The sequence below is a fragment of the Varanus komodoensis genome, unplaced genomic scaffold, assembly GCF_004798865.1.
Source record: "Varanus komodoensis strain SLA01 unplaced genomic scaffold, ASM479886v1 scaffold103, whole genome shotgun sequence".
Lineage (NCBI taxonomy): Eukaryota > Metazoa > Chordata > Lepidosauria > Squamata > Varanidae > Varanus > Varanus komodoensis.
The window spans coordinates 1,192,609-1,210,779 of NW_025335283.1; the positions used below are offsets into that span (position 1 = coordinate 1,192,609).

At 49.9% G+C, this 18,171-nt stretch overlaps 1 protein-coding gene across 1 annotated transcript in view; it reads right to left on the bottom strand.

The window, feature by feature from the left end:
- The window catches only part of GRIK3 (glutamate ionotropic receptor kainate type subunit 3), a 112,268-nt gene extending 95,797 nt beyond the window's left edge, over positions 1 to 16,471 (bottom strand). Inside the window, exons 1-2 of the mRNA XM_044419473.1 lie at positions 16,417 to 16,471; positions 11,447 to 11,623 (exon numbers count right to left, since the gene is read on the bottom strand). Of these exons, the coding sequence (XP_044275408.1) occupies positions 11,447 to 11,582 (136 nt within the window). The 5' untranslated portion in view covers positions 11,583 to 11,623; positions 16,417 to 16,471. The remainder of the gene's footprint in view (positions 1 to 11,446; positions 11,624 to 16,416) is intronic.
- Positions 16,472 to 18,171: the final 1,700 nt, after the last annotated feature.

Genomic DNA, 18,171 nt, shown 5'->3' on the forward strand with positions numbered 1-18,171 from the left:
CCCCCCCCCCCCACGGACCAGCGATGGTCCACTGACCGGTGGTTGAAAACCACGGACTTAGCCACTGATTGGGCGCATGTTACACGACCGGGAAGGCTCTGACCAAGGTAAGCGGGAGGAATTACCTCCATGTGCTCCCACCTTGGGGAGTGCTGCCTCCAGTTATAAAGGGACAGGGACAGGACACCCCCCCCCCCCGGGAAAAGCCATGGCTCCCGACAGGCACGACGCGATGCAGCTGCTCCACGCGCCACTCTCGCAGCGCAGCGGCCCGTCGCTAGCCAGGCTCAGTGCGCCGCCCCGAAAAGCACGCGGCAGGACACTCCCGACCCGTCGAGCGGCTGCCTGGAGGGCACCCTGTGCCCCGCCTCACCGGCCTTACGAGGGCTCACCCCCGAGGCCAGGCCAGGCCAGGCCAGGCTCCCCTGGAAATGGACAAGGAGAACACTCTGGGCCTTCATCCCTTCAGCGGGAAAATGCTTCAGTCTGGCAGGTGAGGGAAGCAAGTCAGGCACGTGGCCACGCTCCAAGTGCCAGGGGCTGTCCCAAAAGTGGGGGGATTTCATTGGCGTACTTCATTATTTGCTGGTAAAAAACAATAAAACGCGCACAGAAGAAATGTAGCAGGAAACCCACCCCCAGCCCGGACCTGGTTACATGCCAGGAAGAAGCCGGTGCAAGGTAGAATAGTGCCGCTGGGAGGGGCCGCCAGGCCCGGGGGTTCAGGGCCCCCCTCCAGGCTGGACCCCAGGTTGCACACCCCTCTCCGGCAGCTTCCAGCTGCCTCCTGAATGCCTCCCGTGTAGGGGAGCCACCACCTCCCTAGCTGATGGGTTGCACCGCCATACTCTCCAACAGCCAGGAAGTGCTTCCTGGTGTCCAGCCAGAATCCCTCTTCCTGTACCTTGAGCCCATCCTTCTGCGTCCTGCACTCTGGGATGGTGGAGAAGAGACCCTGGCCCTCCTATGTGTGGCAGCCTCTCAAGCACTTGCAGAGGGCTCCCCCATCTCCCCTCCGTCTTCTCTTCCCCAGGCTACACATGGCCAGCTCTTTCCGCCTTTCCTCACGGGGCTTTGTTTTCAGTCTACTGCTCATCTTTACTGCTCTCCTCTGAACCCTGTCCAGCTTGTTTACGACCTCCTTGAACTGTGGTGCCCAGAAGTGGATACGGGACTTAAGGAGAAGCCTAATTATGGGGCAGCATACAAATACAATCAATCAATCAATCGTGCTGAATAGAGGGGAACCAGTACTTCATGTGATCTGGAAGCCATACTTCTATTAATGCAGCCCAAAACAGCATTTGCTCTTTTGCAGCCACATCACTTTTCGCAGCGTTGTTGAGCCAAGAAGCCCCCTTCATTTAGCATGCGCATTTATTTAGCTCCCCTTTCCTACAGGCAGAGCTGGGCATTTGCCCCTCTTGAACTCCATCTCGCTGCTTTCAGCTCCAGCCTATCAAGATCGCTTTGGCTTTTGTTAGCTGTCTCAGCATTCCTCGCAAGTCCTTGTCCAAGCTGGTCAGATTTGCAAATGGCACAAAATTTGCAGAAGTTATGCTGAAGAGCGCTGGGCACAGGACTGAGCCCTGCGGGATCCCACTTGTGACCGTTCCCCCATTTGAAAAGGTGCCATTTGGGAAGCAAACGAGAAGCACTCTCTGGCTCCGATTCTGCAGCCAGCTGTGGGTTGACCAGAGTTGTTCCATCCAGCCCACTTTTGGCTGGTTTGTTGATCAGAGTGTCATAGGGCACTTTGGCTAAAAGCTGCATCAAAGGAAGATAAATTATGCCCACAACATTCCCACAGTCCACAAGAGAGGTTACCCAATCCAAAAATGAGATCGAATTACTCTTGCAAGATTTGTTCTTAATAAAGCCAATCTGGCTTCCAGTAATTACTTCAACTGTCTTCAGCTGCCTGCAGAGTACCTTCTGAACTTAATCCAAGTTTCCTTATGGCATGTTCTGCATACAGCATGAACAGACAGGAAGATAAAATGCAGCCTTGCCTGATGCCTTTGCCTGTTTCTCCATTTTGTTTCTCCATATTCTGTCCTAGCTGTAGCTTCTTACCCACAATGCAGGTTAGGCATCAGAACAATCAAGTGCGGAAGCACACGCATTTCTTGCAGGACCATTCATAGCTTCCTCTTCCGCATCTGCTGCTGGAGGACAGACTGGGACGATGGTTATATTGATGGGTTTTCTGGGAACTCAGACTGGCACAATTCAGGCACACTCTCCGCCACAGGCCCTTATTGCACGGGCTGTGATCTTGCTGTCGTATTAGAGCCACTCTGATCCTTCTGAGTTTGTCAGTTCCAGGGTGAGCCATTTTGTCTGGCTGCAAATGCCCCGTTCCGATCCACGTGAGTGCATTCACATCAAGTACGGTGATGCTGAACGGTTCATTCTTGCTTCGTGCCTTCCCCTCTCCTTGACTCATAGGTCTCCTGCTCTGTGCTCCAACTCCATGCCCTGTGCAGCAACAGACCATCCTCCCCCCCAGGCATGTCAGCCACCAGCCTTCCCTTCGGCTGGGGAATAACGGTGCCATCCGTGGCAACACTCCTTGCGCTTGTCCTTTGCTCTTCCCCAAGAGGTTGCGGAACGCCTTCCAACCCGGGGGGCCTCATCTACTGGCACTGGCACTTGTTTTGCCTTGGGTCGTTTCATCATAGGCTTTTCAAGGAAAGCATGTAAGAAGCGGCTCCACACTGCCTCCTTCTGCACGGTTCTCATCAGAGTCAGCTTAAGGGTCACTGCCACTGTCTGTAAAAGCTTTGCCACCAGTTCCACCTTCAACTGCTGTTGCTGCCCAACAGCAGCTCTTCATAATTCCTCTGCCCCCGTCATTAGATATCTCCGTTCTTGTATGCTGCTGAGACCAAAGAGGGTGGGTGCCTCGTAGTCTCACACCTCTGCTTTGAGCATTCGCCTTTGGCAACCTGCCAGGAGTCCAACCAAGTGGGAGAGCTTGGCCTCCTGGCAGCATTGCTCTCAGCTTCCCTGCCCCTCTGAAATCCCCCCTCACCTTGTTACAGGGTGTATCCAAGAGAGGGCTGGAAATGACTAACCAGATTCAATTCCTCCTTCCACCCTAGTCTAAATGGACAACTGTGGTCAATTCCTACCCTTCAGCTTTAGTTTCCCCAGCCTGAAAAACAGGAACAACAGTCACTGTGAAACCAAATAAAAGGTCAGTTTACATTATCCACTTTGCTAAGCAAGCATCACCACAGTCCTTATTGCCCTTCAAAGTTGTTTGGTCGGAGAAACATAACCCTGGATCTGGTGAAATGAAAATTAGGGACAAACAGAGAAAGGGGGAAATTACTGGAAATTGATAGCCTTCAGATGAAATTTCCTTGTTTCAGAAACTGTATAATTTTATTCTAATAAAGCAATAGTAAGCATCATGGTTTCGTAGATCAGCCAACCAGAGAAACAAATCATGAGATAGACAGACAGACAGACAGACAGACAGACAGATTCCTACCTGCCTATGTACCACAGGACAGAGAAGTGGGATTAAGAATGGTCTTTTCCCAAGACCAAGTGGGAGGGCTCAGGAACTTCAAAACAGCTTCTTTTTCTCAAAACCCGAAGCTCCAATACAGCAGCAGAGTTTCTTGTACTGGTATTTTAAAACCATTTTGCTGTGTTTAAGAAAGCTAAAATGGTTGCAATTATTTGTATCTGGATAAAGACGCTCAGTGTGTCTTTCAGCTGGCATGACCCCACAAAACTTTGCCTGGGTTGGTGGTTATCTACTTGTCCATTCTGCTGTGATTCACTGCACTTTCCAAGTTGCTTGAAAATATTGTCCCGATGCGTCTCTCCAACTGTTCAGAAGAGCCATATGCACGATCCCTTTAAGTGATAGCAAAATCCATCTGCTCAGATGCCTCTGCTCCTGCGTGTGCACAAACTGGGGGAAGTTGGCCTGTCTTGGGGGAAAGATTTCAACCCTCTTTACTGAGCAATGCACAACACTTGAGTAGCAGCACATTAATTAAACACAAGAGAGAGGTTGGCAAGTTAAAAAAAATAAACCTAATGTTATTTACTTGTCACATTTCATTAGCATCATCTGTAAACAGAACTACATAAGAGTCTGTAAGGGCTTTAATTAGAAGAATGGGTTAATTTGGGTGGGGTTAGTGGGTAGAGAAGATATGCCATCTAATGGCTTTGACACAGGTCAATGAGCAAGGCTTTTGGGGTTCAGTCTCTCAGTGACCCACATTCCAGGCATTCCAATGTTTCTCCTGCAATTCACTTGACTTCATAGAATCGTAGCTTCATAAACTAGTAGAGTGGGAAGGGGCCAGGAAGGCCATCGGGTCCAGCCCCCTGCTGTGGCAGGACACCAACTGACACCATCCCACTCTGAGGGCTGCCCAGTTTCACCTTGAATGTCCCCAGTATGGGAGAGCCCCCCACCTCTCCAGGCAGCTGGTCCCACTGTCGCATTGCTCAGACAGTGAGGAAGCTTTTCCTGATGTCCAGCCTGAATCTGCGTTGTCCCAACTTGAATTGATTATTCCGTGTCCTGCACTCTGGCATCACCCAGAAGAGATCTTGATCTTCCCCTCTGGGACAACCTTTGAGGTACTTATTGAGGGATATCATGTCCCCCCTCAGTCTTCTCTGCTTAAGGCTGAACATGCCCAGTTCTCCCAGTCTCTTCCCACAGGGCAGCATTTCCAAACCCTGGATCATTTTGTTGCCCTCCGCTGGACCCCTTCTAATTTACCAGCATCTCCTTTAAAACTTGGTGCCCAGAACTGGACACAGTATTCCAGGTGAGGTCTGACTAGTGTGGAGTATAGGGGAACTACTACTTCTCATAATTTGGAAGTAATACTTCCGTTAATGCATCCCAAAACAGCATTTGCCCTTTTGGCGGCTGCATTGCATTGTTGGCTCATGTTTAGCCTGTTGTCCACAATTACTCCCAGATCTTTTTCTTTTCCAGTCCTGTTGAGCCATGTATTCCCCATCTGGTATCAATGCCTTTGGGTTCTTTTTCGTAGGTGCAAGACTTGGCGCTTGTCCTTACTGAATCTCATTCTGTTGCTTTTGGCCCACTATTCAGGTTTATCATAATCGCCCTGGATCTTCATTCTGTCTTCTGGGGTGTTTGCTGTTCCACCCAGTTTTGTATCATCTGCAAATGTGATTCTCTTTCCTTGTACTTCCTCATCTAAATCATTGATGAAGATGTTGAAGAGCACTGGGCCCAGGACTGAGCCCTGTGGCACCCCACTAGGTACCAGCATCCAATCTGAGAAGGTGCCCTTGATGAGCACCCTTTTTGTCCGATTCAGCAGCCAGTTTTGGATCCACCTAGTAGTTGTTCTGTCTAGTCCACCTTTTGCTACTTTTCTTATCAGAAAGTTGAAAGCTTGGCTAAAGTCTAGGTTGATTATGTCCACAGTGTTCCCTCTGTCCCTTTGGGAGGTTACCCAGTTAAAAAATGAGATTAAATTAGTCTGACAGGATTTATTTTTGATAAATCCATGTTGCCTTCTATTAAGCACTGCACTTTCTTCAAGGTGGTTGTAGACAGAAATTTTAATAATTTGCTCCAGATTTTTTCCAGAGATTGATGTCAGACTAACTGGTCTGTAGTTCCCAGGTTCAACTCCCCCCCCCCCCGCTTTTTGAAGATAGGCACAATGTTAGCCCTTCTCCAGTCATCTGGCACTTCTTCTGTTTTCCAAGATTTACTAAAGATAATAGCCAGTGGTTCTGAGAGTTCCTCCGCTAGCTCTTTTATGACTCTGGATGGAGTTCCCTGGGCCTTGGCGATTTGAACATGTCTATGCCATCTAGGCAATCCTTGACCATCTGTCTGTCAATCTTGGGCTGCCATCTCTTACTTACAGGTTGCAGTTCCTCTTGATTGCAGACCTTCTTGTGGGAGAAGACTGAGGCAAAGTAGGAATTGAGCGCCTCTGCCTTTTCCTTGTCAAATGTTGTCACGCTGCCACCCACTTTAAGTATCTGGACACCTTCTCTTTCTCACGTCTTCTGTCCTGGATGTCTCTGAAGAAGCCTTTCCTGTTGTGCTTAGCATCCCTTGCCCTTCTCAGTTCATTTCCTGCTTAAGCCCTCCTGATGCCGTCCCTGCGATTCCTTGCTGTTTGTTTACATTCTTCGTTCATGACCTGGCCCTGCTTCCACTTCCCGTACATGTTTTTTTTCCTTTCAGGTTGTCGCTTAATTTTTTTGTGGAGCCAGGTGGGCTTCCCCTGCTGCCTTCGACTCTTTTTTCTTCTTGGTATGAAGTTCACTCCTTTTGGAGACTTCAGCTATAACACATAAGGAACCCAAAGACCCAGTTTTAAAACGAAGTGATGCTAAAAGTGACCGTTTGCAGATTTTCCCCAGCTCCTCAGATCTAATGGTGATTGAAGAGGCCTCGCAGCATCTGGGAATAGCATCCCACAGCCTCTAGCCAGGAGTCTTCAAACCCTTCGGCCTTCTTGTGCTTGTCTGTTTCCCTTCTGCCAGCAGCCCAAATCCCATCCCACCTCTTTGCCTTTGGAGGTTTTCCACAACCCTCCCTCTTCCTGGGTCAAGCTGCTTTTAAGGCTCTCACCAGCCATTCTTCATCCTTCTGTGCCAGCCTACATGGCCCTGCGGCTTACTTTAGCCATTCCGCCCCTCTCAGCCAGCCGCAACGGACAGGACCCACAAGCCCGAAGTTTTTGCGTCCCACGTGAGAAGGAATTGGGAGGGAGGTTGGGAGATCTGGCGGGGACGCCACTGTGAGCAGCCGGTGGCAGGGCTTGTCCCCTTCTGGGCATTTGCACGCCAGCTGGAAACCGTCGTTTGCATCCTGCCTCCTGGCTGGGGCTTGGGGTACAAGCCCTCCTAGAAGGAGGGAGGACAAGCCACTCAAGGGCCTGATCGTCAGCCGCCGGAACCCATCCGCCATGCCGTTGCCCTGGCTTCCTGCAGGGAGTTCATCCTGTTGCCGCTCTGTGTATTAAAGGGACCTCCCACCCAAGGGAGGTCCTCAGTGCCGAAGCGGAGCTGCTGCAGCGGTCCGGCAGGGCACAGCACGGCATGCCTGCAGATGGCCAGCGCGCCGATCCTGGCCGTGAGCGTCACCATCCACATGGTCTGTGCCGCCGTGATCTGCTGGTGGGAGGCTTGGAGGCCTCCACTTGGAAGACAGGGGCTGGCTCTCAGTGGTCCTCAGGCAAGTGTTCCCGCATCGTCCCAGAGGAGCCGTGGGTGTTGGCCAAGGCGGCCCGTGAGTAGGGGCCAGCGTCCAAGGGCCGACACCATGCGGACCCAGCAGGCCAACCATCCAGGCGGCAGACCTCCTGGTCGAGCGGTGCTGCCTGTTCCTTCTGGACGTGCCCCTGCTGACTCCACGCTCACTGGGTTCAGTTGGGGCGCTGAAAAAGGAAGAGGACTTCCTTCCCTAGCGCATCCCTTCGGGTTTCCTGGAGGTGGAGCGTGCCATGGAGGGGCCCTCCACTTCCGCTTGGCTGTCTGAAGGTGCATGGGGCGAAAAGGAGAGTCCTCCAAGCGAGGGGCGCGAAAGGCAGGGCCCGTGACCTGGTTGTGCTGCTGCTCCTCTTGAGCCCGAGGGAAGTCCCCATCTGGGGGACTCGCTCCAGGAGCCTTCCGCCTCCTGTCTTCAGCCGCCTTGCCCGCTGCTCGCGGGGCTGCTTTGTGACGGCCTGGCGGTGAGGGCAGGCCTCCATGCCACGGTCCCGGCAGGAGTGCCCGCCTGTCGCAGGGAGTCTGCTGCTGCAGCTCGAGCACTTCCCAAATGGAGGCATCAAAACCACTATGGCAGGTGGGGAGGCATGGAGGTGGGCAGAGGAGGGGGCGTTCCGGAAGGGTGCGACAAGGGCAGAGAGGGGAAGATGCGTATTTTTGTAGAACAAACATGAACACTGCTACTCCCAGAAATCTCTGATGAGGTCAGTCCTGGGAATCTGAGCGATACCTGGCAACCATCTTTCCTCCTGCCTCCTTCTTAGTGAATTGCATGTCCCTTTTCAGACAATCTGTGTGTGCCCCCGCCCCGTTTTCTCTTGCTTGCTGCAGTGCATTTTTTAATAGCTCCCTTCCCTGCCTATGTTGTCCTGTAAAAGGTGGAAAAAACAAGGCTTTGCCTTCAGGCTGAGGCTCCTCTCCATTGTCAGGGCCTGACCGTGAGGGGCTGTGAGCAAATCAGACGCCAGCTCTTCAGCGCAATCACTCTCCCAGCACCTCCTTAGACAGTCTCAGCCACAAAGCAAATCTGAACAGAGCCAAATCAGGAAGAAAAGAAAGGCTGTTTAACACAGCTAGTAAAGCACTTCAAATCATGTAGGTTTCCTTTTTTAAAGGTCTGTGTGAAAAGGCTCCCAATGCGTGCGAGGGAATAGATTTTGTCATTGTTCATAATTGAAAAACTAATTAAATAATAGATTGCCCTTCACTATGAACATTTGTTTAAAACTGGAAAAATTAAACCAAAAACTGAACGAACAAGAAAAGCATGAGCGTGCTTCGACAACGTCTCCGATCGTTGCGCCTTTTACTCCCAACAACTCCAAATGCAAAGCCATTTTGGAAAAAACTGAAGTGGTTTTTTAACAACAGAAATTACACGAAAATGGATCTTTAAAAGGGGGGAAATGATGAAAGCTGCTTAAGTTTTGGTTTTACTTCAACCGGAGATGAAGACAAGCCAAATGGAATACAGGCTGAATGCAAAAAGTTGTAGGAATAGTAGTTGAAATCCCATATAATTAAGAAGCCACGTGCAGAGGAGCTACCCACACCTGAGAGTTAAAAACATGGACTATTTTAAAGGTAAATAAGAGGAACTCAAAAACCAGAACACTATTTTTCAAAATTTATGTTCAAAGGTAACGAAAAATAACTTGAAGATTTCTACCTTATTACTTACAGCATTACTAAAGAAGGGGAGGAAATTCACTTGGCAAAAAATTAATAAAACCTTGCACCAAAAATCTAATGCATGTAAGTTTGGTGAGCAATCTGCCAAGAATTCAATAGCAAACCATTCTCTGATGGAACAGTTGCTACACACATTAGTGATATGGCCGTGTTTTGTGGGAATGAATTCATGTCTTGTTTAAGAGCTTCTCTCCGTGGTTTCACAAAGCAGTTAGATGCATCCCTGGACATTACTCGCTTGGCTATTTTAATTCGCCTGGTAAGCTATATTTTTACATTAACTGTCCACGGGGATATTCTTATGTTCAGGCCTCTTAAGGAAAGAGCTACTGGTGAAAACATTGTTGAGGTTTATATATATGTGGAGTAACACAGACTACTTTAGGATTTATGTTTTCACATTTGTGCCAATGGAGCAAAATCTCTACTGGGTGCAAAAAAGGAGTCATATCAAGAATAAAAACAATAGCCCCACCTACTTAACACTGTCAGGATTGTCTGCATTGTCATGCTCTCATTCTGAAATGAGTTCTAGAAAACAATCAAAGGTGTTTTAGACAATGTTGTGAAAATCACTAGTTTTATCAAATCAAGGCAGATAAATTCAAGATTATTTTCATTACTCTCTGAGGAGCTACCTGGTTCTCATGAAATATTCCTCCTATACACAGAGGTATATTGACTATCCTGAGGAAAAATCTTACATACGTTTTATAAGCTGAAAGAAGAGGTAACATTTTTTAACTCAACCAAAACATGATTATTGTTCAAAATTATGTGACAATATATGGATTCAAATTATGGCATGCCTCACAGATATATATTCATTTTTAAATGAAGTAAATTTATTCCTCTAAGGAACTAAAATTCATATATTTAAAGTTAATGATAAAATACATGACTTAATTTTAAAATTTGATTTATGGATTTCATATATATGAAAAAAGATGTAAACTGTTTTGAGAAATTAAGTGACTTCTTGTTACAAAATGATCTGACTCTTTATAAAATTGGTCAAGAATGCATAACAGAACATTTGTTGTATCTACAAAATCTAACACAAAATATTTTCCAGTGCAAAGAATCATACAACTGGATTAAAAATCCATTTAATCTTTTTCACAGTGGGCATTTATCCATGCAAGAGAGAAAACAGTTAATTGATATTCAAATTAAATTCAATTTAAAATTAGGTACCAACGAGAAGGGCTTCTTGATTTTTGGTTACAGATTTACAATGAATATCCTGAATTGGATGATTGTGCGATAAAGATTCTTAGGCCTTTTGTCACAGCTTATATATGCAGAAACCTTTTCCCATGTACAGAGCAATGAAAACAAAATATGGGAACGAAATGGATGCAAAACCAGACATGTGCTTGCAACTGTCCTCATTAACACCAAGTATGGATTTCCTTTGTGACAAAAACAAGTATGTGCAGGTCATTAAATGAAGTATATTTTTTCATATTATTTGTTAACTATATTATACTAATATTTAGTGTGTGTTTGGTCAATTTAGTATTATTTATGTACTAAGTAATACATTGGTTCATTAATGCATTTATAAATTGTCTCAGCTTACACTGGACAAAATGTATTATTGCAACATTAACTGTAACGTTCTGTTAAAATAAAAATTATTACATGAGACACTTCTATTCATGGGTTCCGTACTGATTTTTCCCATTGAGAAGGGTTCCTTGAGTATTTCAGATCTGAAGACCACTGAGTTAGAGCAAGAACCTTTGGTTCTCGATCACTTCATTCCCCATGCAGCTTCAACACCTGCAAACGGCCGGGGACACCCCACTAGTTCAGCCAGACGGTGACGAAGTTTAATGCAGTACGACTGGCCAGCACTGTTGTCCGAAACATCTTATTGCAGTTGTGTCGCCTGTACCATCTATTCTCTTTTGCCTGCCGGGGCTCATAGAAAGTTACTCAAGCCGTGCTTGTGCTTCCTAGTTTTTCTTTCTTAAATCAAGCTCCAGCTCAACGTATTGGAAGGGTTCTTCACCGCCACGGGCCCCCTTTGGCCTTTGCATCAAACTGCTGTGCCTGCAACCAGAGGGAGGACCTCGAGGAAAGGAGCACAGGCATGACCACATGACGGCTCCTGGGCACCGGAGGCCCAGCTCTGGTCAGGCCTCCTGCCACAGAAGCAGGTGCCAGGTGTAGTGGGAAAGGAGAGAAAGGGGCGGGTTGCTCCTCTCAGATGTTATGCTCCCAGAAATGATCAGCCAGGTTTAGCACCCAGGTGGATTCTATGCTTTCTCCCAGCCTTGTTACCTAGCTCAGCAGAAAGTAAATCTGTGAATTCCACCCATTCCCTAACACTCTTCAGGCCCACTAAAGGCCACAGAAATGGGCAGAAAGCACAGAATTTGATCAAGTGTTGAGGAGCCATTGAATGCCCCAGTCTTGCCGGGATAGTCAACACCAAAACCCTCAACCAGCCAGAACTTGACAGCTGTGGAAGAAGCAGGCGCTTCCGACTCACCTTTCTTAGTGGCTTCAAAGCTATCGTGGAAGTGTATCCTCTGGATATCATAGGTTAAGGTCGTGTTGGGTAACAAGGTTCTATTCCTATTGATGATATTGGCAGAGAATCGGAAGGCTTGCTCCTCAGCATTCATTATCTGGGCATTCGGGCCATCAGCATATTCAAAGATTCCCCCTGTAGGAAAAGAGCAGGCTGTCACCACCACCAGGCCAAAAACGCTCAACCCAAACCTCAGATCATGCCATCCACACCGCTTCCTATGCTTGCATTACGAGAGCAAGGTCAGAGTTTGATGGATTAAATGTGGGACGAGAGAATGCACGCCCAGCCATTCCAGCACGTGCAGCTGATCTGTGCCACAGCGATGTGGCCCTCCACGTTAGGGATCAACAAATCCATTACGTCCAGACGTTGGATTGCCACAGAAACTCATCCTGTCCCAGTTCTGTATTGATTTGCAAGCTTCATTAAAACAAAAATCTTCAGCATGAAAATATACACGCTTTTGAATATTGTTTTTGAAAAGGTATCCATTTTAAAAATATGTAGTTCAACATCCAGGAAAGCACCGATTTCAGAGTGCCACAAGCCGCTCTTGCCAAACAGCAGCTCTCCGGTTCTGGCTGTAGTACCACAATGAGTTGCGTTTCCTGGGTTCAGATGGCACAAGAAACCATCCCGGTTGCAAGAAACCACAGAACAGACCATTGATTCTGTTTGGGGTTTCTCAGTAGCAGCTTTCTAGCAATGCAACAGTGGAACCAGCTGCCCGGAGAGGTGCTGGACTCTCCCACACCAGAGACATTCAGAAAGAAACTGGGCAGCCACCTGAGTGGCATGGTGCAACTTCGGCACCAGGCAAAGACCTCTTTATTCAAACGTTATTTTAATTGTTAATTTTATTTATTTATTTATTTATTTTTGTCCAGGTCGACTCAAATTATATTGTTTTTATATTGTGTTTATTTATTTATTATTGTGAGCCGCCCCGAGGCTTCAGCGAATGGGGCGGCATAGAAGCTTCTTAAATAAATAAATAATAATAAAAACATACTTGGTGTCCTGCAACAGCAGGGGGCTGGACCCAATGGCCTTCATGCCCCTTTCCCACTCAACTATTCTATGATTCTAATACCAAATATAACATGCTGAAATGATCACAATAGGATTCATAGAACACACCAGACCCATCGCGGTAACACAGCACCATGGCTTGCCATGGCGCGTGACCAGCCCAATGCGCCAAGTGCCAACTTTCCACCTCGCTTGACATTTCAGGAGAAGGCCCAGCTTCGCCTCCTTTTCTGCTTTGCTGGAGTAGCTAAACCAACCATCCTCCTTCAAGCTGTGTGTAGTCTCATCCCTAGAATCTGTTGCAGCAGAGCAGGGAGAGCCGGCAGGATAAATGGGCAGTAATGGATTTGATTGGTCAGTTACCTCAGCCAATACCCGTCCGAAACCTGGACCGTCTTCCTGCATCAGAGGCATGGAGACACAGCAGTGCCTGTCGCAGCAGTCCAGTTCCACAGAAGGATCATCACAGTGAAGGATGGGAGAGCTGCTCAGTCCTCCCTGTGAATCTGCATCCCTTCCACCAACCACAAACAGCGCTGCCTTTTCTGTACCCCACATCACACCCCATTCCCCTCTGCCTCCTTAGCTCTCCTGCCTCCTCAAAAACTGAAGAGTAGTTCCCACCCCAGTGCAGCATCCCTTGGACATTCAAATACTTCCAAACATGCAAACATCTCTTCACGTCTTTCACTCTGGCTTAAGAAAATATCTGCTGGATTGGACAAAAGGTCAGTCTCACATAGCATCTGGGAGCCACCCAGACAGGATAACAGGGAAGCAAAAGCCATTCCCAGAGACAGGCTGCCTCTGAGTGTGGAGGTTCCTTTCAGTTCTTCCTGGCTCAGTCTAGAGTTGGTCTTACCCTCCCTTGCCTTTCCTGACTGGGGAGAGGGGCTGCATATGTTGGCAGGAGGCTGGCAGTTCATAGACACAGAGTGAGTCAGAAGGGGCCTCCCGGGCCATCTAGTCTGACCCCCAGCTCCAACCGGCTCCACTCACGACATGCCCACCATGTGCATGTCCAGCCTATCCTTGAACACCCTCACCAGTGGGGCCTCACCCACCTCCCATGGAAGCCCATTCCACACCCCAGGGGTCCTAACTGTCAGGAAGTTCAGATTTGGCCCAGAGGCCAAAGGTTCTCCATCCATGACCTAGTGGGCTTCCTCTGTCCACACTTTCAGACAACTTCAGGAGGCTTGTCAGGCAGGACATCCCTTTGCAAAAGTTGTGCTGATTCCTGGTTGGCTACTCTTGCTCTTCTCTGTGCTGGAACAATTCTGCATTTAACTATGATTTCCCCCAAATTAATACTACTTTCTACCAGCGGAAGCAAACTGGCCTGTGACTTCCCATCTCCTGCATCCATTTCTTAAAAAGAAAATCACTGCTAGGCTAGATGTTTCGCATTCCTCCAAGAGGGAAGGTGATTTAGTGATAAGGCACGTGTTTGCGCTCACAGGTGAGCAATTCCGCACCTGAGTTCGGGGCCATGGGACGGGTGCTGTCTGCTTGCCTTCGCTTGCTATTTCTTGCTTTGTTACTAAAGCCACTAGTCTCTTTTCACCTCCTTAAGATGCCACCCTCCTTCCCCCAAAAAGTTTGGTCATCAACATCTTGTACAGTGAAGGGAGATGTACAGAAACCATGTTGCTTCTCTGAAAGCTCCCCACGCTCATTTGGTGTTGCTCTTGGCATGTGAAAGCTGATGATCCGCCTTGATTTCTTCTGGCCCCTTTCAGCTGTTTTAAGCCACCTTCAGTCCTAAGGACGCGCGTCCTCAAGTGCGGTTTTCCACTAGCCTTGCTGGCATCCCCCCCCCCCCCCCCTTCCCCAGGAGCCACGCTTGCCATCCTCTGGGGCTTAAGCTTTCTCGGCTGTGCTCCTCCAGCACACGGCTGGAGTCGTGGGGGCTGCGTGCTCTCACTGAGCTCCTGCCCTTGTAACATCCAAGAATCCTGGGCTGACTTGCCCATCTTGACTTCATTACCCAACTTCTGTCTAACAAACCCCTTTATTATTGCATGCTTGTTTATTTTTCAGAAGTTGATCTTTTCCTTTTAAAACTGGATGTGTCCGTGCTGGCTTTTTAAGGTGACTTTCCATTTACCTATTTGCTGACCTTCACAGTACAGTTCCAAACGAGTCTGACAGCACTGATAGCTTGTCCTGGGTCCGGTCAGGGCGAAGCCCAGCCTTGCATTTCACCATCCACACCATCCCCGCAGGTCTATGGGCAATTGTTCTGGGGGACAGACACGTGGCGCTTCCAGACATGCAGAATTGCACACCTGCCTGGACGTTCACAGCCAACCTGCTTCCTTGTGGTGCTTAAAATGTCCACAGAGATGCTCCTGCTGCACCACCGGTGCTCAGCCAGTGGCGGCCAAGTTTTCCTTTCCACCCATTCAGTCAGTCAGGTTCTTCCCCAGCCCTTTTCTGCCCAGCTCCCGCCTCCCCCTTTGTTGCCAGATTCGCCTCCAACTTCAGGCAAGCAGAGGCCTCCTGCGCAACTGGAGGGGCAGTGCTCCGGCTGCTGGAGCGCGCATGCCACGGAACGCCGGGTTTTGCTGTTCAAAGTTGTTAATGCCATTATCTCTCCCAGAGGCAGAGCAGCTCATGTCAGAGCGTCGCAAAGCTTTTTCTTGGCTCCACATCTTCAAGGCTTGTTTTCGATTCCCCACCGACTTCCTCTAACTGAAGCATCAGAACCCAGGCAGAAATCATGTAACTGCACTGCCTTGTTGCAGAGATGTTGGAAGGATCTCGTGTCTTCCTTCCTCCCCTCCCCTCCCCTCCTCTCCCCTCCCCTCCCTCTCCCATGGAACAGTAGAGAGGGACCTAAACCAGGCACTCTCTGATTAACAAGCAACTCAAAATAATTAATGGATGAATGAAACACGCAAATGCAGCCAGGAACAGATGGATCCCCTGATTCATTAGCAGAAAGCAAGCTCCCTTCCAGTGTCAGGAGCACTTGTCCGCTGCTGCATCGAAACACGGCTGGATCCTTTGCAGCTCTCCAGATACTTCATTAGATTTTATTGATTTGCATTCCAGTCTTACTTCCTCCAGAAGAACTCAGGGAGCAGGGCTTGGGAATCTTCTCCTTTTATCTCTGAAACACCTCTGGGAGGAAGATTAGATGCAGAAAGCAGGAGTGGCACAAGGTCATCCAGGCTGCTTGACAGCCGAGGGGGCTTTGAACCCCCGTCCGCCCACTGCTGCACCTCTCAAAAGGAACGACCGCCTTCGGTACACCGGACAGGCGCTTCAGCCTGCATTCTGCCCTTGTGTGTGTGCTCAGTCGCAAAGTTGTGCCCGAGCCCATGGGCCACAGCAAGCCAGCCTCTCCTGTCCTCCGCCACCCCCCAGAGTCCACCCAACCCTACACCCACCGCCCCACGCGGCCACCTCATCCTCTGCCACCCCCTTCTCCTTTTGCCTTCAATCGTTCCCAACATTTGCACCTAAGGTGCCCAAATTCTACCCCATGAAAGAAGGGACTCGGAAGTCTGAGAAATGCAGCTTTGCATGCAGCTTTTTGCCTGCACCCGAGAGAAACAAAGCAAAGGCGACGGCGACTACGGAAGGGGCACAGTAGTCCTCCTTCCTCACTGAAGCCTCACCCCCGGGACAGGGTGTCAGCTTTTCCCTGGCCCTGAGCAGGCTCCTTCCAAGCACGCCTTGCAGCTGCAGGGGCACAGGAAGCATGCAGCACTCTGGCCCCTGCAGCCGAGGGCGACGTGCCTGGCTCTCCTCCTGGCCACCTCTCCCCACTCCAGCTCTCAGAGAAGCCAAGAGGTGCTTCAGGTCCATTTCCCGGGTGGGCTGTCCACCACTCCTCCTGGCCGCGATCAAGAGCCTTGGCCGGGGAGGAAACGGCAGCGCACCTCGTTGCTGGCTCCGGTTTTCAGCACCAGGATGACAAGGGAGCTGGTTCTGGCTCGGGCTTTTTCCATCTCTCTCCATTCTCCATAACTCTCTTTGCAGGAATGGAAAGAGACATCCCAGATCCCCTGCCCCAAAGCAACTATCAAGAAAAAGATTCTGCACACATTTCATCCCACAGTGCCCCAGGGAGTTCAGAGTCACACGTGCGGCTCCTGCTGTGTCCTGATAAACCCCACAGGGCGAGACAGCAGCTGGCCCGGGGCCACTCTGGCTGCTGGCTGGGAACGACTCCTCGAGCCCAGGCCTCGTGGCGCAGGGCTGCACGGGACCCCGGGCTCTGGAGGCCGGCACACCACTTGGGTGCCCGTCAGGTGGCCGAAGGGCCTCAGCCCCTCTCCTCTGGGTTCGTTGCTATGTTTTGCTATATTTATGAAATATTTGGGTGTATTATTTTAGGAAATAGAATGGCAGCTCCTGGGGCCTCTGCAAGCACAGTGGGACGGGATTTTTGACATGAACAGAAATAAGCAAATACATCATGAATGCTCTGGATTTTGCATCTGAGAGCACTGCGAGGGCAGGTCCGGGGGGCAACGGCAAGTGCTGCTCCTCTTCCTGCCCCCTCGCCTCCCCCCACTCACAGGCTGTTCTCTCCCTCTTGCCCATGAAGTATTTATGAGGCAACAACCCTTTTCCATCAGAGCAGCACTCCAGCTCCAACTTGAGCAGATCAATTATTCAGAATAATACAGTCAAAGAGGGCCTTCTCATCTGAGCGCGAAGTCAGAGAGACCTGTGCGCTGTCAGGAGTCCTCTGGCAACAAGAACACTTAATGCCTGGTGAAAGGAGACCACCTGCTCCTTCGGTCCGGCCCGAGAAGGCGGCGGAGGAGGATGAAGCCGCTTGCTCGGGCAAGCCCAAGCCAGGAAGCAGCTGAGGCTCCCTGGCTGGCTTGGGGCGGCCGGGCCCTGCCGCCGCGCCATCCCCGTGTCCCCACGCGGGGCCGAGCCAGCCCAGCCGGGAGGGCCGCTGCTGCCCACCATCCCTCAGCGCACAGCCCAGGCCCAGCCCCATCTCCCTCCGCACCAGACTGGGGCTACCACCGCCTCTCGCACGGCGAACGCTGCGTGTGCCTCGGCCCGCCTGCCGTTCACCAGAAGAGCTCGTTTCCCAGCTCGCCTGCTTATGATACATTAGGACTGGGATTACATCTGTGCCTGATCCAAAATAAACACTCCAGGCACCAATTCAGACATAATAGGCTTTTTGTCAAGGAAGGGCGCGCAACTGGCACCTGGAAGCGAGGTGACAGCTGAAAGCTGGGACTTGTTGCAGAAGATGCTGAAGGGACTCTGTGACAGCCGGGAGGCTGCAAACCAAACGTGGCCGGCCCCGTCTGCGTGGCTGCAGGCACGGGCTGCTGGCGGCTCCGTTGCCAGCTGGAGCCCTGTACGCACGGAAGCGTTCGCTTTGTGCCTGAGAGGTGCTCCGGGTGGGAAGCCCACTCCGAGCGCGGAGTTCAGCACCCTAAGCAGCTTCTCTGAAACTCAGAACAGAAGCAAGAATGAACCAGGAGCCCCACGGGCACAGGAGGAACAAGGAGACCACCCCATCCAAATGATAAGTCCCAAGCAGCAACGGTTGGGGTTCAACCCCCCCCCCCCACCCTCAGCTGTCAAACGACAAATCCCAAAGATGTTCTCAGAGCCTTCTTGGACATGTGGGAGGAATTTGCATTTTAATGTGACCTTAG